At 45.8% G+C, this 25,494-nt stretch overlaps 1 protein-coding gene across 2 annotated transcripts; it reads right to left on the bottom strand.

Annotated features, from left to right (window-relative positions):
• Positions 1-7,745: 7,745 nt before the first annotated feature.
• LOC101759936 (heterogeneous nuclear ribonucleoprotein Q) lies at positions 7,746-12,746 on the bottom strand. Of its 2 annotated transcripts, none has more exons than XM_004956065.3 (10): positions 11,982-12,746; positions 9,969-10,058; positions 9,646-9,882; positions 9,329-9,550; positions 8,971-9,235; positions 8,600-8,880; positions 8,460-8,522; positions 8,321-8,380; positions 8,140-8,231; positions 7,746-8,047 (listed from the first exon to the last, which is right to left on the bottom strand). In XM_004956065.3, the coding sequence occupies exons 1-10, from the start codon at positions 12,513-12,515 to the stop codon at positions 7,918-7,920; spliced, it is 1,974 nt and encodes a 657-aa protein (XP_004956122.1). In that variant the 5' UTR covers positions 12,516-12,746; the 3' UTR covers positions 7,746-7,917. The 2 variants fall into 2 exon arrangements, with proteins under 2 accessions (XP_004956122.1, XP_004956123.1); XM_004956066.3 differs by having other exon boundaries at positions 7,746-8,044; positions 11,982-12,745.
• Positions 12,747-25,494: the final 12,748 nt, after the last annotated feature.

The raw sequence follows: 25,494 nt of genomic DNA, 5'->3' as shown, positions 1-25,494 counted from the left end.
TCCCTGATGAGGCTGATCAGGACATCAAATATACCTCTCCTCGCCATTCGAGGAGGGATCCCACTCGACCGTCCACCCAGGAGGAAGCTGGGGTGGCCAAGTGCCAATAGCAGCACACTCAGAAGCTTCAACTTCACCTGAAATAGATGCCACAACCAAGGCTGAGCTACTAAGCTCAACAAGACTTAACCGACCGGTAGGAAAACTGCTCCACCAACTTCTAGACATGCAAGGCTCTTTGGCTGAGGGGTTTGTTTTGCCAAAAGCAACTACAATAGGTCCTTACTTTCAATATTTTAGCTCCGGTTCTAAGTTTATTAACCAGTCTATATTTGCAACTTATGCTAAACAAACATAGTTTCCAAACAAGATATATATCAAGCATCAAGTTCATATCATCATCATGTTCCATCTTTACTCAATGTAGCATAGCGATCAAGCAGTCTCAAACTGTGAGAGGTAGATGAATCGATTCGAGTTTCTTAACAATGCATGGCAAACCTAATCTCACGACATCCGCGCACCACCGAGGGTCGCTTCCTGTGTCGGCCGTCCCTATCAATCCCCTGACCCGTGTTGGGCCCTCTTCTCTTGGTGCAATGTTCCACAGACCCAGCCTCTACCATTTGCCACCACATGCGGCCGCAAGGGAAACTCTGTTCCAGAGACAGTGGATCGAACTGCTCACGTCCAGTTTCAATCACGTACTAGGCTTCCCAATCCCATACTAGGTATGAGATTAGTACTTTCAAACACTTGATCACGAACACCACCACTTTCAGACCTTACAGATTTAGGTAGACAGATGGGGCGATCCACCGACCACCAAAAAGAGTTCACAAGGCCCTATCCCGTCCATCGTCCTTATAGTTGTAACCAGAAAGAGAACAAGCAACTCCTATAACTCGCGAGTGACAGGGAATCACTCGACTTTTACCGAGTCCTGTTAAGCATTGCAACTACTCGGACTTATCAGACTAGTGTTCAGATCAAGGGAACTGAGTCATGCATCTAGGGTTTCAACCAACTCCTATAATGTAAATGCACATACACACACAAGAAGGCATGCGCAAGTTTAGATAGTTGGGGTCATGCTCCGGGGTTGCCTTCGAGCGGGGCGGAGGCAAACTGGTCTTCAGCGCACTCGGTTTCAGCTCCTGCGGTCGGCGGCTCAGCTACCGCTCCGTCTTTTGGCACCGGATGCAGCTCGTAGGTGCCGTCGGCGAGATTTAGTTCTACATGAAAATGCAAATGCAGGGGTTAAATATTTAGATGGTTATTTCAACAACATTTGCACGCTTTAGCTCAGAAACTTGTAGCAAAGCTACAGGAAAAGGTGTGGAATTCCAAGCTTCAGTTAATAGAGAACAAGACAAAAGGGTCGAATTAGGAGAAACTTATGATCTGACCCTCAGACCTAAAGAATAACTGTACCAGGGTCCTCAGACTTAACACAGAGAAGTCCCCAAAATTTTACACAGATACCCTTGGGTTAAAGAAAAAGATACAGCCAAGCCCTCGGGCGAGGCGGACAAGGTTCGGCGAAACAGACAGGGTCGGGCGAGACGGAAAAAGGGGTCGGGCGAACTGGAAAGGGGTCGGCAGCTTACCTTTAGGCCTACTGGTGAAGTCTTGGGGTCGGGAAGGAACAGACTTAGGCGGAAGGACTTGAGGCGCTAAGGCTTGAGCGGCGGCGGGGTCCGGCGGTGCTCCAGCGGCGGCGGTGCTTCTTGTGGACAACAAGTAAGTTCTAGCACTGGGCGGAGAAAAACAGGTGGCTGGTGGGTTGGGAAAAGCGGGTGTTGAGCGGAGAGGGGAAGTTCCTCAAGAGCTTAAGCGACAGCGCTTGAGTGCGAACAGAAGAAGGTGCAGCTAGGTAACAATGGCGAAGGGAACTCCGGTAGAGGCTCTGGTACTCCCTTTTATAGCTGCGTAGAACAGAAGGAGTCCGAGCAGCGCGAGGATCGGTCGAAGGGGATGGAGTGCTCTGCCGGGGTGGCGATTCGGCGATGCCTCCATTGGTCAGTGAAGCGGAGCTTCGGGGATAGGGTCTTCGGTCATTGGGCACAGGAGACAGAGCTTGTGCAGGCGCGGTTTTGCCGGAGGGAAGGATTGGCGAGGGCGAGCGCGGTTCTGGTCATGTCAAGCGACGGATTGGGTGCGGCGGCTCGACTAGCGTGTGACAGCAAGGAAGAAAGGGGCACTGCAGGCGAGGGCGCTGCAGGCGAGGTGACCGAGCGAGCGGTGACGCGAGCAGGCGCAGACCAGCAGCTTTGCCGGGGCACGCTACTAGCGAGGTGGGAAAAGGAGTTGTCACTGCCGGAGCCGTGGTTGGCGAGGGCGGTATCGTCGCGGGGCACGCGCGTGGGCAGCGCGACTGAGGGGGTGACGGAAAAGCCGGAAGGCATCGGAATGCGCGGCCGGGGATCCGGGTGAGGAGATGTGCGCGGGAGACGAGGCGGTCTGGCGCGGCAGCGGCCAATCCTCTGTTGCAGCGGCGACAGGGCGCCTGGCGTGGCCGGCGAGGTTGCGGGCGGGACGAGGCGAGGCGGAAAGGGCTGCAGGGCGCTTCCGCGCGCGATTGGGAAGGAGGCGTGCTGATCTATCTTGTTGCGGCCGGCGACTGGGCGAGGCGGCGCTCGTCAGGGAGGTGGAGCCACGCGGCGATGGGACTCTGAAGCGGGGCGCATGCTAGCTCTGGCGCGCCTGATCTGAGAGATCTGTGAGATCTGTTCCGGGGTCCACCTTCCAGTCTCTGGCTCTCCCAAAGCTCCAAAGTTTGGAGGAACACTAGGTTTCGGGACTTAGAGAGAGCCGGCGGTTTGGCTGGGTTCGGGCTGAGAACCGGACTTTAGGTGATAAAGCTTAAGAAAAGTTGAGTCAACTGGATTAGGGACTTATCTTAAGATTAACTCGGCTGATTTAAACCTGGGTCGTTACACTCATCCTCCCCACTCTGGCCCCCCTTTGTTCTTCATTCAGTCCCCTCTATATTTTTGGCCAACCTCTCTTTCTTGGAGTCCCACCTTGTGTTTTGGCACCCCTGTTTTTCGCTCTGTTCTCTGCTGCTCTACTCCTGTTTGGGTTCAGCGGGCATGTTGTGCTATAGTGGCTAGTGTGTATGTGCTCCCATAGCTCCTTGTGTATGTGCTGTAAGAATTAACAGCTTCCTTAGCAGATTGACTTTCCATGCCAGGTTTCCTACCCTTTGTGCGCGACACCGGTGGCTCAGCCAGTGATATACCAGCTAGGTAGTTTGTAGAGGTTGGATCAAGGTTTGACTCAAGCTCAGGCTCATCGGATTCCACAACAGCTACACTACACTCTAGCGTCGATGCAGCAGCACCAACATTCTGGATTGCACCAACAGCCTCCAACTCACCACTTGCCCTCCCTGACGAATTGGATGGATTCATAGAAGAACCAACTTATGTGGCTTGGAAAAGCTCAATTCCAGGAGTGATCCTATCTATCTGTCTCACTGTTTCAGCTTAAGCGCGATCTGTTTTGCTTCCCGCTCTGCCAAGCCTCATTAACTTAGGTAGAAGTTTCGACATCGCGACTGCTCTGTGTCACCTCGTGGCCCAACTTGCAAAACATCATGTCTGTCCCATGGAACCACAGATCTCGCATTACCTGTGTATCATTTGATATTGTACTTTTCCAGTAAGCTCTGCACCTGTAGGTGGGTGAATGCCTTTATGATGTGTATGCAGAACAACCTTGCAGTTTTGCAGTATTTTTTGTTTAATATACAGAAACACCCAGGAACATTGATGTGCAACTGGATAGGTAACAAGGTTGCAACCAACTTACATGTGTGCTCCCACTGCTTGCATTCGCATTCATACAATCCTTCTCCCTTGTCCGCCACCACCCCGAAAAACATGTCGCACCCAGCAGAAGCTCCCCGTGCCCTTCTCATGCGTCACCAAGTAACCATTCCTCACTTCTAGATCAAGATTAGGCTCTATGACAAATGTTGTGTTGTTACCATATTGCTTTTTGTATTCCTGGTACACAACTCTCATGTACACCCTACTGAGCTGCTCATCGAACCTTGATTTGCAAGCTTGGATGACCTCAGCCTGCACAAATTTCTTTTGTGATCAAGATGCAACCAGCAGCATGAATGATTTGTTATTTTCTAAGAATAAAATACATGTGAGTAGTGCGTCTCACCAACATCCATGTGGTCTGTGTGCTGAAGCGAGTCAAGCACCCTCTTTGCAAACATGTGCAGGGTTGTACTATTGTTAACATAACCATCCTTCAGCACCTTGTTCTAGCTTTCTGATCTTTCTATGGATGTCATTCTCCCGCAGTACATCCCCTTGAAGTATGTTGTAATCCAGCTCTTCCTCTTTTCCCGCAGCGCAATTATTGCGGGGTTATCAACGATTCCACACTCATCTACTAGCTTCTTCCACTCCACCTCAAATTGTGTAGGTCCTAGCGGATAATTTATCAGAGATTCTAGCCTCTCCTTGAGGTTTTTATCTTTGTGTTGTGTGTACAGTTGGTCGACCTCATACTCCCAGACCCTTGTTATATGCCATCTGCAGTTCCTATGTTGTGATTTGTCGAACACTATCTTTATCGCTTCTCTCATTGTTGCATCCTCATCTGTGGCAGACAAAAAAAATATCAAACAATAGTTTCCAAAGGAACCAACAATACAATAGAGTTGCAACCCCATACAACACCTAGTTTGCAACAGGCAGACTCCATTTTATTGCATTTGTTCAATTATCAAGTATGTAACCAGGAATACATTATATGCGCAATTGGAGTAAAAGTCATACCAGTCAGGATCACATAGGGCTTGTGCCCCCCTCCATGTAGTTCTTGAAAGTTTCAAACAACCATTTGAATGATTCAATTATTTCATCCCGAAGCAGCGCTTTCCCAAAACTGACATTCTTTAGGTTGTTATTGGCCCCCACAAACATGCCTAGCGGCATGGCTTTTTCTATTTGTTTTATGGGTCGTGTCAAACGTGATCACATCACCGAAATCCTTGCACTCAGCTCTTCGGCTCGCGTGGCTCCAGAATATGCTCCTGAGAACCTTTGTTTTCGGATCAAAATCCACATCCCAATAATAGTACTCATTGCTCGCCTTGCTCTCTCTAAAAAACTGAAAAAGTTTATCCAGATCACCATCCCTACCCTCCCTTGCTTGCTCAACATTCCTGGAACATAAAAAGAAATAAGTACATTATTCTTTTGCAGCTATCAAGATACTTTTTGGAATTTTTTTTTTGATTGAGCACAGAGGGACCTACATGTTTTTCACATCCTTCTCTATGAATGGTCAGTTTTGACGGCCACCAAACAGCTCAGACATCACGTTCATCGCAGCCTAGTGCGCCACCCTATTCCTTGACATGATAGCAAACAAGTCATCCATTGCCGCCTCTCTTTGTTTATAGACATGCATGTACCTCACCATCCTGGGTGACGGGTGCAGCTTGTGGTTGTGTGTTTCCTCAACATGGTCAAAGTACCGTTACTTCCCTTTCTTATATTCCTTGACCTTAGCATATGCAGGGCAGCCCACTCTCTATGATGTCTTTTCAATCTGTGGTTGGTTATTCTCTTTATCTGTTTTCAGAAACCCCTCTCGATTGCAAACCTAGTGTATATTCTCCTTGCTAGTTCTCTTCACCCTCATACTAAACCTAGCCAGTCTTGCATAGTCAAAGTAAAAGAGGTAGGCTTCTTTTCTTTTCTCAAATGTCTGCCTTACCCTTGGAATAAATACATCAAGTATGTTTGAATCCTACGAAAAAAATATGTGGCGGTAAATATGAATGAATTCTGGCACATAACTAAAAACAGATAGAGTTGCAATCACAATATCACAACTAGTTGCAATCAAACTACAACTAATGTTGCAATCCTGCATCTAAAAAAGTCTTTGCCAGATCATTACCAAACATTGTCATCATAGATAGAGTTGCAATCACAATGCAGCCACTAGTTGCAATCACAATGCAGCCACTAGTTGCAATCAAACTATAAATAATGTTGCAATTCTCATCTGAAGTTACAATTACCACTAGTTGCATGCATGTACCTCACAGATAAATTTCCAATTAGACTGTAGCCATAAGTTGCAATCAAACTACAACTCATGTTGCAATTCTCATATGAAGTTGCAATCAACGCATCCGAAGTTGCAACATATATTAGGCACACCAGTTTTTTTAACCAGGTACAAAACAACCTATACACCACGATGCAATCCATGCAACTATTTTTTTTTTTACCAATTGCAACCAGACAGCTCCCCCAATCTACATCTAAAATCAATTTTGACTACAAACATCATAGTTTAGTTTTCCCATTTTGGGAGGTTGAGATTGTAATCACACTTCGAATGCTTCCAATCAAAAATCAAATTAAGCATGTCCTCCACGGAAATCGCAGTTACAATCAGAGGAGATGCTCACCGGGTGGAATCTCTAGCCAGGATCAAGTGTGATTAGTGCTCCATGAGGAACCGAAGCGGGAGGCGTCAGCATTATCGTGTGATGCAAGGGATCACCCGATCCGCGGGGGACGACCGCTCCCGTGACAGGCGTGATCGTCGCCGTAACTAGAGGAGTTGCGGCCGCAGATGTAGCCGCTGCCGGAGATGATGTGATCGGATCTTCACCGCCCACGACAACCATCACCATTTGCTGCTGTAGATTGGGCTGCTCAGCTGAAAGCGGCAATCCAAGCTGGGGTAGCGATGGCGGGGCCATTGGCACAACTGCAGATCAACTGAATTCCGAGGCTAGATTTTCCGGGGGGAGGGCAAGGTTAACGGCGGCGAGGGAAGGGAGGGGGCGAGGTTTGGCGGCACAGTTAACGGGGGCGAGGGAAGGAAGGGGGAGGCGCAGCTTATTTTCTATCGGAGTTCGGACTAGGGAGCAAGGATTCCTTTTTGTCCGGGCGGGTAGGGGGCGCGCGGGCCAGGCGGGCGCGCCGGGTCAGCTGATACATCTGAGTATATATATACATATCCAATTAATTAATCGTACCCTCCCCTCCTTATTTCTAATACATCCATAGCACTGACAGCTCTAGCATGTCCTCTAATACATCCATTGCACTGCACAGCTCCAGCATGTCCCGCATGCGCACGCGCACGGCCAAGTCGCTAGACGCTGCCAACTCCAACACGGCCCTGAGATCATCTTTGCTTTATCATGGTATTTTGTTTTTTGATTATTTGATGAAATGCATGGAATCCTGTACAAAGAATTCAAAAGTGACTGCAGAGTAGTATGGTCAGTTCCTCAATTCTTGTGCCAAATCTGAAACGGCTTATAATCTGAATGGAAGGGAGTATTAAACTTGACAAGAAACATTCGCAGCCGGTACTTAGATTTCACAATTCGATGCCTTGGAAAGATCGGTACGGTTTTCTTAAGATTGCAAGCTATCAAGCATCCCCAACACTCGTGGAACGGAGCACTCAGGGAAAGATGCACAACTTTCGCTCGTTTCTTTAGCAGCTACGAGAAATTTGTCTACGAGCTCGGATCAGGCCATTTTCTTCGATTCCACAAGTTTCTCGCCTGTTTGATCATGGTGTAAATGTCTTGTGAGTTCAGCTACCTCCGGTCATTACTGCTACTCTGAACAGGCCGCCATGGTCAGTTTTTCTTGTTGCGACGGATCAATGCGTAGCTAGTACACGTCACACATAAGTTCAGCATAACATTTCGAGAGATGCAACTCGCAAGCATGGGACCAAGAAAAGGCAAAAGATATTTGGTTATAACTTCAGAACGGTATACTGCTGTTCTTCAAGCAGATTCTGCAACGCGACAGGATGTCAAAAGCGCGATGATATCGATCATGCTACAAAATATCAGAAGCGAGCTGCTAGGAGATTTTCTTCTATCTTGTGACAGTTAGCCTATCTTGCTGGCCTATGGTGCTTCCTGGAGTGGGTACTGGACGCATCCCTGGAAGATGAATACCGGCTTCGGCTTTCCCTGACAGTGTACTCAACCTCAAAAGCAGACTGCTCATCGGGCGCAAGTCTGCTAGTAGACACAAAATATCGTAGCTACTTAGAACTCAGAAGTAATAGGAACAAATGCCATGATAACATGCTAACATTCTGAATGATACGCACCTCCGATGTTCACGAGAAGATTTGACAGACCGGCGATGAAGATTAGATCTAGTTCTAGCATGATCACTTGGACTAGGAGTTGACTCTTGTTCCTGGAATGCAAGTTTCAATTATAAGAATCTGTAATGCCATGGTTCGAGAAAATTCAAATGACAAAACAATGACTGCATATCCAACTTACAACAAAGCAATCATCACAATCACACATCACAGAAGAACTTTTAGGCATCAACTGATTGCCCTAACAAAAGTACGCTCCAATGGTTAGCAATAACATAAATCAAAGTATAACTTGTAGAAGGTAATGCTTATATACCAACCTTGCAGCAAGAATCCTCACAATGAGATGCTACTTGAGACGTTGAAGGCGTACGGTCACGGTCCTAAGAAACAGAACCAAACCATAATCAACATCGAGCTGCAAATAATAAAATACTAACAATTGAACTGTTGCCATTACCGTCTTATAGTAGGCCTGCTCACAACCACTGGTTGCAGAAAATTCCTCACCATTGGGGTAATCACAATTTTGACCACTCAAATTACATTCTGGGCAAGATGCTCCATGCACCCTGTCATGGTATGAATGTCCATATTTGCTCCTATGGTATGCATCTCGCTCCATATGTTCTTCATGCATTTCCTGCCTGTATCTTGGATATTTACTAGAGTATCGACTCTCCGCATAAGCTTCCCTGAACCTGGTTCCCGAATGTGTCCTTCCATATTTAGGGCTTGGGGCTGCAAAGACATCCGAAATAACTGTTAATTAGCATCAGGGGGTAGGAAGATGTAAACAAGTTTATTTGCTGTAGACAAAAGGAAACAAACCATAGGCTGCATAATCTCTTCGATAGTAATCTCTGTATCCACGCACAGAAATAGGCCTTTCATCAACATCCATAGAGCGGTGACGATGAGCATTATTATCTGAATAATCACGCCTTTCAAAATGCCTATATCTGTCTGAGTGGTGTCTACTACTAGAACTTTTGTCTACAAATCCTCTTCTGACACCTAACATGGAATTAGAGCCCTGCCAGGAATGCTTCTTGGAATTTTGTCTTGGCCTTTGTAAACAAGCTTTTATGAGAACCTGAAAATTTTGAACAAGTAATTATAATACACATCTGGATCAAATGGTAAGAAATGGTATCAGGGGTTAGAAATGGTACCAGAGAATAAATACCTTTCCACTGCCTTCACCAACACCCTCTTTATTGACCATTTTAATGCAATCTAAAGCTGACTTTCTTGTCGTGAAGCCGATGAATCCAAAATCTTTCCTCTTTGCTGTGAACATGTTTCTAGCAAGTTGTATGTTATCAATTTCACCAAATTTTCCAAACATTTCTCTCACTTTGTCTTCATCCCAGTGAGGTGGTAAGCCATCCAAGAAAACAGATTTCACCTGCATTGCATGATAAAATAAAAGCATTGTAATGCAATATCTGCAAGAAACAGATTCATACACGGTAACTAAATACAGATGGCTTGTTGCTGTACCTTTTCCATGATCTCATCATCTTGTGAAAGAGTATTTGAAAATGATATGTGTGCTCTAAAATCAGTACCAAGATATAGATCTCTTTCCTGTAGTTTCAGAAAAGCAGCCACAGCATCCACATGCGTTCTGAAGTCAAGAAATGCGTAGCCTCTGTTTTTCCCCCTTTTTTCTGGGTGCTCAATTAAGTTAATTCTATCCAGATTCTCCAACTCAAAAGGTTTCAGTTTCTCAGCTAACTGAACAGAAGTATCAAACATTACACAAAACAGAAATATGCTTACAGCAAATATTAGTATCATATCAAATAAGCAAGAAAGCTTACATCATCTCTTGACCAGTCAAAGCATATATTCCGTACATGAAGGGTCTCATTTTCACTGTTCTTGCATATTCCACATGCTTTTCCCTTAATCTGGAAAATGAAAGTAACATAAAATAAATGATATCAGAACTACTGTAGCTGTGCTGAATATATATGGATACAAGCATCCATTATGATAGCAAAAATCACAATGACTAGGAACCATTACTGAGTAAATATAGATAGGAAAATGCAATCCTTGTACAAGTAAAGAAAAAATATAATCGAGACAACAGAGAAATAGATACATCATGTTCAACTGACCTATAAACCTATTAAACATAATAAAAAAAATGGATTTGCATTCTCAGCTATTTCACCGGAATAATCTGTTCAAATAACATGGTTAGTATAAAAACACAGGTACCACAACTTGGACTTGCTACTTTTCAGCAGGGTAGACATCAGAAAGAGCTCATTTATGTTTATTGGTATCAACGAGGGGCCCACCTACTGCTGCCTCTCATGTTTTATCTACACAGATGCTAAATTGGGACATTTGAACCAGAACTGGATCAACAAGGATAGAAACTAGGATATCCAGAATTAGCCCTTCAATTTTGCTAGGATTGAAATTAGAACAAATGAACAATAATAAGTTCAGATCATGAACAATACCTACAGTATAAAATGTAGTGTAGCTTCCGACCTCTGCAAATGTTGGCAGAGTATTGGATGCACGTGTACCCAACTACGTGAATGCATGTGTACATGATTCTATATTAGGATATTTCAACTGCAATGAGGTGGTTGAAATGAAAAGGCTAGATACAGAAACGTAGCCTCATTTGATTTCTTTGAATTACACTGTTACTTATTAGGTATCACTAACTCAATTGAATAGACTACACGTGGAGTTAAAAACTCTGGCCGTGCTCAAAACATTTAATGAGTACAAATGCAGTAAATTTAGAAAAACTCCCCATTTTACTGGCCTAGCTTTGGATGGAGTGTAACTTCTGCCTATGTGCTGGAACAGATAAAAAACAACAGCCCTTTAAGACAACACATCATAAATACCAAAAGTTATTCCTGGCATCATTTCCTTTTTATTTTCTGTTCACTGCATATTACACACATCAACAATTCTGTCTATGGAGCATGAACTCATTTAACTAGACCATTCACGTAACAATACAGAAACCAGGTCCCAAATTCTTAAACTAACTAGACCAGACGAACCTTGCATTGATACAGTAATTATGCCATTAACATATGTTCACACTAGCACTTCCTAAAAACAAATGATCCTGTTACTATGATCCTTTGAAACTTCAAAGAAATTGATGAGGCAGCAAGAAACTATAAATCCACTCTTAAGGACGCTTCTAAGTGAGATGAAATGAACCAGCATCCGGTCCAGGGCATGCAAGCACGGTTGCTAAGGCCAAAATGCATGGCATCAATGCCAAGAGTTGCCAGCGGTGCTAACTGTAGTATGGAAAAAAATGGTAGAGAAACCACCTTAGCACCCATTATAGGATGCTACTCATGTACATGCTGTAAGGTACTACACTGAACCCCCGTCCAGACAGGGCAATCTTTTCAATATCCTATGCCTTGACAAACAAAGTAATCTGGAGGCTGAATGAGATGGCCAAATATTTGAGTTCTACATTCCAAATTACCAGCTCAAAAGACCTAATTTCACATCCATCCACTAATCTAAATCATGGACACCAGCATTCCATGGCATGAGACTGCAAGAACATATTTAATCTCAAAGTAGGGAGTAGTAAAACAATCTAAAAATCCTAGCTTTATCAGTTCCTGAACAAGACTGAATTAAGTAATTAACCCATTCCCCCAACCACTAGCGTAATCAATACAGAAACAACTCAGGAGGTAGCCAGAAGACATCAATCAATTCAACATCAGTAAATTCACAACTTTCCCCAACCACCTTGCCCAAGTTCAACATGCTAGCAATCGATGCGAATCTATATGTCGCGGCGGTAGGATTCGATGTCATACCGTAGCCTCGCGGAGGTCGTTGGCCGCCCAGCGCGCCTGCCAGGCGGCGGCGAAGCGGACGAAAGCGAATCCCTTGTTGAGGCGCTGGTCCGCCGGATCCCGCACGAGGCGCACCTCCTCAACGTCCCCGGCGTCCGCCAGCGCCCGCGCCACGTCCTCCTCCGCGGCGTCGTGCGGGAGCCCGCCCACGAAGACCTCGTAGTCCATCCTCTTCCTCCTTGCCCCCGGCTCCTCCTCCCCCACCTCCTCATCCTCCCCCATCACCTCATCCGATGGCTGCGGCGGCTGCGCCGCCGCTTTCTCCTCCTCCATGATCACCTCATCCGCGGGCTCCTCCTCGCGCTCGATCACCTCCTCCAGGACCTCCTCCTCGACAGCCGCCTCCTCGGGCTGCTCCACGGGGACTCCCTCCACCCCTTCCTCCGGCACTACCTCCTGGAACGCCTCCTCGGGCTCCTCCTCCTCGGGCTCCTCCTGCGCGACGTTGAGGTCAAAGAGGAACCGCCGCGGGGCGCGCGGCGGCGAGGATGCCATCTCCGTCGGCCGCCGCCGGCGGAGGCTAGGGTTTCGCGACGGGGCCTTCTCCCGGGTAGGGCTGCTGCTGTCTACTCCAGTCCACACCCCGTCCGTCTAGTGAGCAGGCCAGGCCTCGGCGGCGCGATGCGAATGCGGCGCGGCGGCGGAGGCGAGGGAGGCGGCTATATAGCGGCCCGTGCCGAGGAGGTGTGGTGTGGTCGGTCGCCGGAAAAACGGAGGAGGGTTTGGTTCATTTCGGCCAGGGGACGGCCAGGCCAAGCCTCAATCCAGCCAAACAATAGGTGGGGCCGCGAGCGCACGAGGCCCACATGTCAGTGGCGGCTCAGGGTGGGGAGTGGGGTACGGCTGTCAGTGGTGGGCGCCCGTGGACTTTGGATCACCGCGAGGGTGCGTGGGTGGCGCGTGCGCGTGGACGGCTCTGGCGGCGCGTGCGCGTGGTGGGTGACAGGTGGGGTCCTCTGTAAAGGCCCACTGTCAGGCACGTCATGGTCTTGGAGTCTATCTGTGGGCAGTTCCGTGGCAGGAGTTTTGGTTTGATCTCGTGGATGGAAGAGGCGGGTCGATCCAACGTGGGTCCCACTGCCCAGAGACCGAGGCGTGCACGCGAACAGATCGCGTTTCCTCCCGCTCACGGGACCATCTCACACCTAAAACGGGCTCGTCTGTTGGGTTGGAACATGTTGAAAGAGGCCCAATTCCGTTTTGCAGGGATGGGTATTAGGCCCAGTTCCTTTGTCGTAATGGACCGTGCGGGCCACAAAATAATAATCAAGTGCGCAGTTATGTAGATGCATGCTCACCGGAGGGTCCCAGAATTTTAATTGTCATTTCGATTTTGTCATCGGTCAAATTTCAATCTTTGTATAATTTAACAATAAGCAAAGTTTTATATTATGAAACTATTTCTCATAGCGAATCAATATTATGGTTTTAAACTAAATAAACTATAAAGATAAAGAAAATATTTTCACAAAACAAAAATAGAATGATAATTAATTTGAAACGGAGCGAGTTTAAGAGCAACTCCAACACATCTCCTTTTCCATCCCTTTCCACTTTTCAACCATAAAGGGGATTGAGGGGCAGAAAAACCCCTCCAACGATCCCCTTTCCATCTCCCTTTCACCTTTATTTTTTTCTCAAACCACTTTATTTCTTTCCCTCTCCCCTTTCCTTCTTTCTCTCCACAACCGTCCGATCTTGTTGCTTCGCAATTTCCTAGGCACTCGATGTGCCCCGCTTTCCACCCATGCATTGCCACCGGGAGACGTCGTGCGTTGGCCGGGTGCCACAGGCTAACGTCGATCCTCGCGGGTCGAGCGCCGCCCCCTACCACGGACAAGCAGGCACGCGCCATCGTGGCCCTTGCCAGGGGGGCAAACCAAACGCTGCCATGGCCTCGCCCCACGCACGAGCAGCCAAGCACCGCCATGGCCCTGCACCCCGCGCACCCACATGCACGAGCAGCCAGGCGCCTCCATGGCCGTAGCCAATAGGGGGGGCAAAGGAGAAGAGAGGGAAGAGAAGGAAGAAGATGATTTGCTCCCTGACAGTAGGCCCCGCATGTTAGTGGATAGAAAAGGGGAAAAAGGATCTATTGTGCACTCGTCCTCAAAATCTAAAAACTGTGAAAGGGAATTCCCCTGCAGGAGGATAAAGGGGAAAGAAAAAAGTCAATCTCTTGAAGTTGCTCTACTTTATGGTTCATACATGGGTTATAATAATCATTCTTGGACCTTTGCGGTCAGGGGCGGATCTAGGAAAAAGATGGGGGAGCTAAAATAATTAGAGCTATATAGGCACAAATACGGATATGATACTTGTATTAGCATTTAGCTGACACAGATACACTATTTCCAAATAAAACTATACATGAATAGTGTTTCTATTTTTCAAAAAAAAGTAGCAAGAAAATGGTTTTTCAAAAAAAACTAACCATGATAGCAAGAACATTGCCATGAGGGAGTCTCAGTAGTAATAAATGCCTAGTCTCAAGCTCGCTGCTCCTACAAACTAACCAGAGCTCGCCGAATCGATGTAACCATTTTCAATGCAACAAGCGCTGATGAGCTGCTGCTTGGACGCCCGGACCTATCTGTTTAACGTCGAATAGAAAATGAAAGAAAGATGATCTGAGAAAGGGAAATGGGGAAGCTCAACGAGATGCCGCTTGGAACAGCACGTCTGTGCGCTCTTCTGGGTAGGGAATAGATAGGTTGTTGCCTGCTAGGCTTGCTTGTGGGCTATTGCTGAAGGCTGAAGCCCAATAGCTATTCCTCTTAGCCTGCTGGGCCAAGGAAAAAGAATAGGACGCTCAGGGAGGCCATACGACACCACAATTGGGTGAAGGATCTAAATGTACTTGAGTGCTTAACAGTGGGCCACCTCTAGGAATTTTTGGAGATACGAGCCATTGCTCAAGAAGTTCACTCGCAGATGATCAGTGGCATGGAAGCTGACTCCCACGGGGCTTTATTCGACAGCATTGGTTTACCGTGCTCAATTTATGGGATCCACGTCTTGCAATCTCCGATAACTAATCTGCAAACTGTGGGTGCCTTCGTGTAAATTGTTTGCATGGCTAATAATTCACAATAGAGTATGGACAGCAGATCGGTTAGCTATACGAAACCTACCAAGAAACCATGTCTGCCTTTTATGTAGGAGTGAGCCTGAGACAGCCCACCACATCCTTGCTGAGTGCCGATATTCTAGACGGATTTGGTTCATGGTGGCCTCTTGGATCTCCTATAATCAAGTCAACCTGGAACAGTGGGCACACGCGTCAACTGTCAAGGATTGGTGGACACGCATGGGCACTCTAGCGGGAGTTTCCTGGAAAGGACTGCGCTCCCTCCTCCTGCTTGTTTGTTGGCAGCTGTGGCTAGAGAGGAACGATAGAACGTTTCAAAGAATCGAGCGGCCCATGTTCTGCTATCACATATCAAGGACGAAGCTCGTATATGGGAGAGTGCCGGCGCAAAACACCTGACTGCCTTAATTGAAGAGGCATAGCCTTTCGTGGTGTACATAGTTCGGGCGGTTGCTTGCCCTGTGCCTTTTTTTTTCCTTTTTTTCCTGTTGATCAATACCTGTAAATCTCTTCTATATATGAATAGAAATGACACGCCGTTCGTTAAAAAAAATTATGCAATTTCTCCTCTTCTTCAACCTCTACCGAGGTCACTATCTCCATCCTCTCTACCATGGTGTTAAAAATTTCCAAAATTTCAGGGGGATCCTCTCTCACTATTTCCAAAAGTTTGGAGCCAGCAGGGGGGGGGGGGGGCTCGAGCCTCCCTAGCCCCCATTGGATCGGCCACTATCTGCTGTGGCATAGACACTATATTAGCCCTTAGTGGTAGCCGTCATTTGCAGTAATCACGCCATGACTATTTGTTTGCGTAGGTGATGGAATTTTCTCTATTGTCTGCACGGGCGGGAATGGCACACAGCCGGCCCAACTGCGGCCCATGTTCCATTTTGTTTCCTTTTCTTGCTTGTCTTTCATCTCCCTTCATTTCATTTTTCATTTCTATTCCTTTACTTCTTCCTTTTCCATTCTTTCCTTTTATCCTTAATTCTCAAATATATGTTTTTTTATCTCCTTTCATATTTTTTTGGAAGAGAATGCCGCTACTCCTATTTATAAGAAAATATTTACAAGTTACAAGACCATAGGCTCAAGAGGAAAAAGAGGGAAATTACATCAGATTGCTCAGCCCAATGGTGATCTTCTCGCTGACCGACGGTTACGCCCTTAGGGTAGCCGTTTTAAGATCATCCACAAAACAACTCTTCCAATGAGCAAAAGAAAGTGTGCGAGCAGAAGAAAGTGTGCCACCATCAAAGATGACACTATTTCTGTGACATCAGAGGGCCCATGCAGCAACAATGACAATTTCGCTGAAGATGGTAGAACCAAAACTCTCTCGTGCATGGATGATCATGTCTAGTGGTTGCAAAGAAGTGTCCCAATGAATATCCAAGAACAACTAGCAAACTAGCACGCTTGACTAAAAGGACAGTCAAAGAACAGATGGTTGTCCTCTATGTTTTTAATACAGGGAACACAGCTATAACTATCCAGATGCATATGCTTTCTTCTCAGAAGGTTCCTAGTGTTCAACCTATCCCTGAGGAGCAACAAAAAGAAGAACTTATGTTTTCTTTTGGAGAAATTTTAGGTTGATCGAAAAAAATAAGAGTCATCCATCCCGAAAAATCTAACGATGGAAATAAGGAAGTACCTCGAAGTGTCTATACCAAGAAATACCAAGTTAGTGGGACCAAGTAAAAAAAATAGTTTTAAATTTTTTTAATTATTTTTTCAGATTAGACGGTGGAAACATAGGAGGTACCTAACACTGATTGGTACTTTTAAACCACCGTAAATTAGCTCTTTGAACAAGGGGAAACCTGGGAAGGAACACTGCAGGCATTCATATGCTTTCTTACTTGTGTAAACACTAGAGCCCCAAATATATGACCAGACATCATTGTGAAGTTCATTCAGGTTCAACTGCCCAAGCCAGAGTTGGAGTTCAGACAGCTGAGAAGAAGTTGAGATAGAGGCAACTAGAAAGTTCTACTTGATCTCCTTTTACAATTCTTATAATCTATTTGTATTTGTATTTTATCATTTTTCTTTGGTGTTCACAATAAATCCGATTTGTGGTCAGAACATTTTCCTCACTTAGAACACTTCTTTTTGTTCAGAACATTTTTATTGCTGCTCAAAACAATTTTCTATTTTTTATTAAAACCTGTTGTTGGCTCAAAATATTTTTCCTTTGCTTAGAATGTTTTTCATTTGTTTGAAACATTTTCCTAGGTGCTCAAAATATTTTTTTTGTTAGATTCTGTTTTTATGCTTAGAACTGTATCATCTTTGCTTGGAGTATTTTTTTTCATGTTGATGGAACATTTTTTAAGTTATATTATAGAAACAAATAGCATCTATATTTTTAAAAGAAATATTTAACCTAATTATTTTTCTCATGAAGCTGAAATATCTTTTTATTAAACTAAAACATTTTATACAAACTTCGGCCAGATCCCTTCCACCTAACTTGGACTTTATGTTGGCGGATGGAACAAAAACAAGTAAATTGAACTGGGTCGGAACGGGGTTTATTGGTCCCCTCGTGTTTTTTCTTTCTTCGTAGAGCACTCCCACGCACTAGCCTTCAGCAACAAGTCGTGTCTCTGAAATTATCGCGGATACATTATCGTATTTGCATCTATCTACCACTAAATTAAGACAAGTACTCCGTTAGATGGGATCGATCATGGGAGCGAAAGATCCGAGGCAAGAGACAACCCAATGCAACCACCTACGAGATGAGTTAGTAGTTGTCAACATTGCTTTGACCTAAGCCGAGTTGAAAGCACGCAGACTGGGTCTGGTCCCCTGCACCGTTGGCAAGCCTTTAAGCAAATCCTGAACGTTGTTTAGCACATCCTAGAACCTAAGCGAAACTAAGATATGCATGTGAATCTGTACGGATCTCACGAAAACAAGCAGCTCGCATGTGGCGATCCCTTGGGCATCAATACCGTGAAATATGTTACGTGTAATGGCCTTGGATATGGTATAGAATGATATCCCTCTGAATTGGGTATCCTTCTTTATACACGCTTAGCTGTTCACAAGCTTGAAGTAGTATGATGTCAGAGGTTTGATAAAAAGGTAGTAGCTTCACAGGGTTGTAGGATATTACAGTGGTCACGATGCAATTAATACACTAGTTGTATATTACTATCAAATTGGGATTGTAAAATTGTTCTTGGCTGATGGTGTACTCGGGGATGGAATTGGATCGGATTCTTATGGAACCGGATTAAGATATTAGACTTTTTACCTTTTTTTTACTCGAATACGAATTCGAATTCAGATGTTATCGAATGTTGCACTCATGATGGAGTGTAAGTCGACATCCTGCACTCTTAACATGAGCAATGCCGATTGCTGACGCTCTCACTTATATCCACTTCACGGCATATAATGCCGATTAGCTGCTCACAAGCCTAAATTAGTAGTGTCATAGGGCCGTTAGGGAAATATTCGTATGGATGTAGCATAAGATAACAACAGTGGTCACAGTGCACATTTTTAATACACGCCCTTGTATATTATCAAATTGATGTGGCAAATCATTCTTCTCTAACGGTTTTGACCCTGTTGTTGCGGCACCCTATGTTCACTGGTGTATTCTGGCTGCATGTTTATCCAATTTCACTTGCCTTTGAACAAAAATGAAATCTGGTTACCATTTTTTCTACAATAATTCCTTGAAGAATAGTATGCAGAGAAAAAGGTCTGAAAGCTGCTGGAACTTATTTCTCTTTACATCCATCGTTAGAAAGTGACATGTGAATAACAATAATGCAGATCAAGAACACAAGATCAGAGGAGACATCGATTCTTCTGATTAGTTATGCAAGTGCCAGAATCAGAGGAATATATCCAATCCAAATCTGGGCAACTGAAAAGTAGGACAAAATGCACACGGTTACATAATAACATTGTACAAGTTTGTCACACCATATGGCATTTCCCGATTAAGTAACACGTAACGTGACAGTTGTGCTTTATGGTTAGGCAGCAGCATAGCAGCCTCCCACAAAAAGTATGTTAGTTGAGGCCAGTGAATTTTAACAAAGAAATGGTCGGTTTGCTTTTTGGCTAAGTTATCCCGACCAATTCACAACGGGACAACACACGGCCGGCCTGAAAAACTAGTCACTGACCCTGTCAAAAGCAACGAAACAGAGGCTTCGTTTTCGCAACACACTTCAGCTCCAACTTTTTGTTGCCTTCTCGCCAGCAAGAACCGGACTCTAGAGGATATTTCCAAGCTCTTTTGAGTGGGTGCATTTGTTTGAGAGATTCCTGCAATGCAACCCTTGGAGTCAACAGTCTAGCAATTTGATACAAAAGGTTTCAGGTAAAGAATAAGTCGAGTAATTTCTTACTGGATTCCGGTCGAATTTCCAGCTGTTCCATATGACGGTCCAATCCAGTGTCCATCTCAAGTCTGCCCTGTACCAGGCAGGGTAAACAGACAACTGTCATCTTAAACTATTGATGGCTGCTCTATAAAGGCGACCCAAGTGATGGAGTGAAGGAGCATTCAGGCGAAGAGAGCCAAGAGCAAAGAATGAGAAGACATGGCATGGTATTGACTTGGCTCATCTCTCAGCGACAGCGAACTGCACGAGCGCCAGAGGTGAGCCGAGCCAATATCACTTCATGTCATCTAGCGTTCTGTGACTGCAAAACTACTGTAAGTCCATCTTGAGAAACTCTTGTTGCCTCTTTTAGAGCTACTTGGTTTCCATTGACACCATGGTGCACTTCACCCTCACAAGAACAGAAAATTAAGTGGGAGAATGATCCTCTACTGGACAAAGCTGTAAATTTGTGATCTTTTCTTGGGGTTGTCATCTTGGTTGGTTCAATTTCAGAACTTCTGTTCATGGCTCCCAATTTTCTCTCTTTGTTGATTCAAGTATGTGCATTATACATCAGATATAACTTTGACTTTCGCAGATTTTCTAGGGTGTCCACAAGAAAAGACAATTAGGTATGAAACCATTATTTGAACAGAATTTACCATGCCCTAATGAGAAGTCAGCTGTTGCGCCTCCGAAATCTAAAGCTCCCAAGCCAGGGTTGCCATGGATCTTGCACGCATAATGACACAATTGCACCAGGCCTGAATTCTGTTGCAAGAGTTCACACGGATTAGTTTTTTAACGGAACTCCATGACCTTTTTTTCAATAAAAGAAATGATATTAATTAGTTGCACCATGTTTGTAGTAGATAGCGAACATCAGAATAGACAGGAGATATTGGCAATAAGATTTTTTTTGAAAAAGCACAGGTTTGCTTTCAAGCATTTCCCCTGCATACATCGGTTCTCATTCTCTTGCTCTGGGTACAGAAAATGTGCTATTTGTACAGCATTGACACCACGTGGAATTGTATCTAGTAAATATTGATTACGTTTTCATAGTTATCACAACTGAAGTTCATCCTCACCCCCGCTTGCTTTCACTAAGCAATCAATAACTTGATTTTATGACCACATAGTGCAAAACATTATAGGAAACAAATAAGATAAGCACAAAGATCGTAGTCAAAGTTTAGCATAGTGTTAGTGTTCCGTACATTTATATCTGTATGGTTTACTAGTATTATCTTGTTGCAAATTTTGAGGCGTGAATGCCTTTGCTGCTATTTTATATCTTTTTGTCCTTTCCTAATTATTCATCGTTGTTAACCACATAACCTAATCTCTCACACTTCCAAAGCACTTAAAGGAAGGGCAAACATTATGTTTAATGATTTTATTGATTAGCGTTTCAACTCAATCTACATTCCCCCAGGTAACATGAGTAATAACTAATTTGTTCAGATATGGTACCAAAAAAGAAGACTTGAAGGTTCTGGTTGTGGGCTTGTGGCTAGCAACTACCAGCCAAGGCATGGCATGATAGGCCCTCATTTTTGAAATACTGGAGCAAGATTTCTTGTGCTATAACTATAACTTCCCGGAATTTTTCCAGAATGTTAATGTTTGCAAAAAGGTGGGTTTTCAAATTTTTTCTTGTTTTTTGTGCAATCTCAAATCATAAGAGTGTCTTCTTTGAATCTCTCCAAATTCCTAGAATTTAATTGCATTAAATTGAAAACCTAGGCTCATATTTTATCTAGTGTGCAATTTGAATTTTATTTGGTTTTCTTTGGATTTTTATTGAGTGAGGTTTCCAATCCAAATTCAAAACCTAAACAAACTAACTACCCAATCTAACACGGGTCAAAACCCCCCCTAACCAGCCCACCTAGCCACCTAAACCCCAGCTTGACCCACCAAACCGGCCGGTTAAAATCGCCGGCCTAGCTTCCCTTGTGAAACAGGCCATCAGCCCACTGGCCAAGCCAAGCCGGCCTAGCAACGTGGCCCAAAACGTCAGCCCGTCTTCTTGAACCATCCCCCCGCCGCCACTTACCTGCAGATCCCGCCCGTCACCCGCTGACGCCCTTGTTCCCCTTTCCCCTATCTCCTGACGCACGCGCCGTGCACGCACGTGATAACGATGGTGCCCCTACGCACTGCTGCTAGCTCGCTTTCGTGCTGGCCCTCGCCGATGCGCGCCACGCCACCCCTGCCGCATCAGTCGCCATCCATCTTGTGCCTCAAAACTTTAGCCCTCGAGCTATTTAATCCCCTGCGCCGGCTGCTCCTAGCCGCAGCCACGATTGGGGTCTTCCTCGCCACCACCAGGGAAGGAGAGAGGAGAAGGAAGGAGGAAGGGGAGGAGAAGGAGTCTGCCGGAGCACCGGACCCGCAGAGCTGTATCGTTGTCGCCTCTATGCCCCGATCGACTCCATTGATGTTGCATCGTGCCCGGCATCGCACCAACCCGCCACGGCCTTGCCTCGTCTCTGCGTCGCGCCCATCTCCTTCAAGTCGCCAGGTGAGCACCGCGACCCCGCTCACCTGGATAACTTGTCTAGGCTTCGACCTGCCGTGACGCCGCCGCAGCTGTCCGACCTTTGAGCCGCTGCGTCTTGTCTTGCAGGTGCTGCGTGGCACTGCCTCTTCATCGCCATAGCTGCGTTTCCCTGAAGTCATGCGTGCCGCGGCTCTGGAGGACCAGGTGCCCGCGCACGTGACACGACCCCACGTACGCACTCGCCTCGCTGCCAACCACCAACCGAGCCGAGCCAAGGGAGCCAAAGGCTCCACCTTTTGCTTCGCTGTAGGCGCACTCCGTCGCGGGCCTCGCGGACGCCGCGCCACCGGCCCTGAACCTCGCCACGCACGCTACCCCTTTCTACCGCGCCGTGACCCAAAACTGGCCAAGGGCCGAGTCCTTGAAGCCCTTGACCTACCGTAGACCTGCCTAAAGGTCGACGGAGTTGATCACCGCCGGCAGCTTGCGAACCACGCCGCCCAGCCATGCACTATCACCGCGGGATGCCTCTGAGGCAAACTGTCGAACACCCTACACGCATCCAAACCGACCAGTAGGGTGCGGCCACACCGTGGGCCACATGTTGAAGTGGCGACACGGGCCACAGAAGATCTGCACCCTGAACCAACCTAGTGGCGGCCACGTTAGCGGCGTATGGATCGCCACACAAGCTTAACAACTAGCCTACAGCCATCCTATAGCCACCTACCGAATACACGTGGTTGCTGAATCAACATCCGCGTGGCAAACACGCAAGTGCCACCTAACTCTAACAACCGGCCTATAGCTAACCTACAGCTAGCGTGGGTGCCACGGCAGCACATGGGCCCACAAACCAATGGACCCGTTGACCGATCAACGTTGACCCCGCTGACCGTTGACTCGTTGATCGAGTCAACGCTGACGTCACCCGGGTCCAGTGATGATGTCAGCAGGACGCGTGGCGCGCTCTGGTGCTGCCACGTGTCACTCTTTGTTTTTTCTGATTTTCGCCAATTATTTCAAAAATCCAGAAATTGATTTAAACTTCAAAAATTCATAACTAATCCCTGTTTGGTTTCATAATTTTTCTAAAATCATGAAGCATGCAATAGACTAGTCCTTGTTCTTGTTTGGGTCTTCCTTGAGTCTCTTTTGGTTTTTCTTTGCAATTAGATCCTCGGTAATTATGGTATTACGTAATTAGAAGCTGCCGGAAACTCGGAGCTGAACCCGGAACGGGACTACTACAATGACAACTACGAGGAGGAAGATATTAGGGATCGCCCAAAAATCGAGCAACCTAGACAGGCGTTCGTAAGCAGAAACTTCCTAACCTTACAAGATCAGGGCGAGCGCATAAAACTCAGTTAACTTCGTAGGTTATGAAACAACGTTAACCTTGCAACCTCTTTCTTATTTTGACCACAAAGCTAGCAGTTATCGGCTGATGGTTAAGTTATAAATCAACTTACCGTCGAGTGCTCGAAGCTAGTCTTGAGCACCGAGCTTTTCACTTTGTTCTTTACTTAGGATCGGGACTGAGCCGTACGCCACGAGGTTGGACATTTGCTTCGACCTCGAGAATGAAGGCATGAGGTTATGGAGTTCTCTCAACGTGAGGCTAAGGGTGCAAGGTTGAAGACTTAAGATGACGCAGAGAAGAAGTCCCGAGGTTAAGGACACAAAGGCGTGAGAAGCGTGACTACAACGAGGTGTGAGAAACGTGACTACAAGGAAGCGTGAGATGCGTGACTACGTAGAAGAATTCAATTTATACATGTTATACTAAAGACCTTAATGTACGACATATCCTAGGAATGTAGTAGGTGAGAAAGGACATTTACGGTATGTAATATGACCTCCGGGTCACTATAAAAGGGGAGCCCTACCCTGTTGTAAAGGGAGACTCATGGTTTTCAAGAGATTGCAAGTGTTTTTCCCATTCCATCTGTTGTGCTCAAATCCTTTTGAGACCAATAGAAAACCATCGTGTTCTCAGCCACGAAGCAACCCACGATGCCACCACAAAAGAAGAAGAAGATTGCCAAGGGTGAGAAAGAGCAGGAGACACAGCTCGTTCCTGTTGAGCAAGATAACACAGACACTCTAGAAAAATTAAAAAGAATAGAAGCCAGCTTAAGACCAAGGAGTGCGAAAAAAAGAGCCGAGGCGGAGATCTCGGGCCAAGCACAACCACAAGCAAGCACACAAAATGATCTACTTGGAGAGATGGAGAAGGAGTTAGCCTCGGTGCTAAAGCAACTTGAAACGTTGAAAAAAAAAAGAAAAATTCGTCCAAGAGCTACGGGCACAACAACTAGCAACAAGCAAAATAGCAAAATTAAATGAGGCAAGAAAACAACTAGTGGAATTGCAAGAAGAGCTGCAATACCTGTACGCCACGCCATCACAACCACCACTTCCAGGACAACACCTACCCCACACGCAAATCCCAACCCCGCCGAGCATAACACCCCAATGATGACAACACCTACGTAACAATTGACAAAAACTCTCCATTATCCTTAGGCTTGCAAATAGCTCCGTGACCTACAACTTACAAGACAGTCACACTGCAAAAATTCAATGGGTAAAATGACCCTCATCAATTCCTAATGAGCTACGAGGTTGCAGTAGCATCCATTGGAGGAGATGATTTAGTTTTAGCCAAGTCCCTAATCACAGCCTGCGAGGGAGCAGCGCTGAACTGATATTCACTACTTCCACCACAGTCAGTATACAGCTGGATAGGTCTCAAAACCAAGCTGATACAAAATTTCCAAGGTTTCCATCGGGCAGTTTCTGACCCAAGTGACCTATTCCATTGCATCCAAAAAGACAAAGAGCCCTTGGCCAACTATGTCAAAAGATTTGTACAATTGAAGTCACAAACTCCTGATGTAGACGAAAGCGTAGCCATAGCTACCTGCATCAAAGGGCAACCTCCAAGCCCAATAGCCTCGCATCTAACAAGAGAAAAACCAAAAACCATGGAGGCTTTGCTTGCTGAGCTGGAAAAGTATCACAGATTAGATGAAGATCACAAAAAAAGAGTGATGGAAAGAAACTGCCAAAGGCAAGCCGAAGAAGATCAAAACTGACAATCCTCGAGATACAACTATGTGCAACACCACCACCCATACCCAGCTCAACAAGTACAGTCAATTGAGGGTGTTCAATCCTCACAACAACAAAATCAAAATCATAACAGGCAGCCTCAGCAGCAGCAACCACCAAATTTTGGTAGTGGACAGAGAGGCGGCTACGCCGGAAGAGGAAGAGGCTGAGGCAAAGGACCTCCAAGGCCGCATAACCAGAACAACCAACCTCAAATGTTCTACTGCACCTTCCATGGCAAGCAGCTAGACCACGCAACTGACTTTTGTCCAGAAACCAAAAAGACCTTCAAAATAATAGCTGAAGAGAAAAAAGCTGTTGCGGCGCCCAAAACCACCCACCATACCTCTTTCTGGCCACAGCAGCCATCCTTCCCAAACACCAACCTCG

Source organism: Setaria italica, chromosome II (assembly GCF_000263155.2).
Source record: "Setaria italica strain Yugu1 chromosome II, Setaria_italica_v2.0, whole genome shotgun sequence".
In the NCBI taxonomy this organism is placed as follows: domain Eukaryota; kingdom Viridiplantae; phylum Streptophyta; class Magnoliopsida; order Poales; family Poaceae; genus Setaria; species Setaria italica.
Note: the sequence above shows the minus strand (reverse complement) of the source record. Positions and strands in the feature narration are given on the sequence as shown.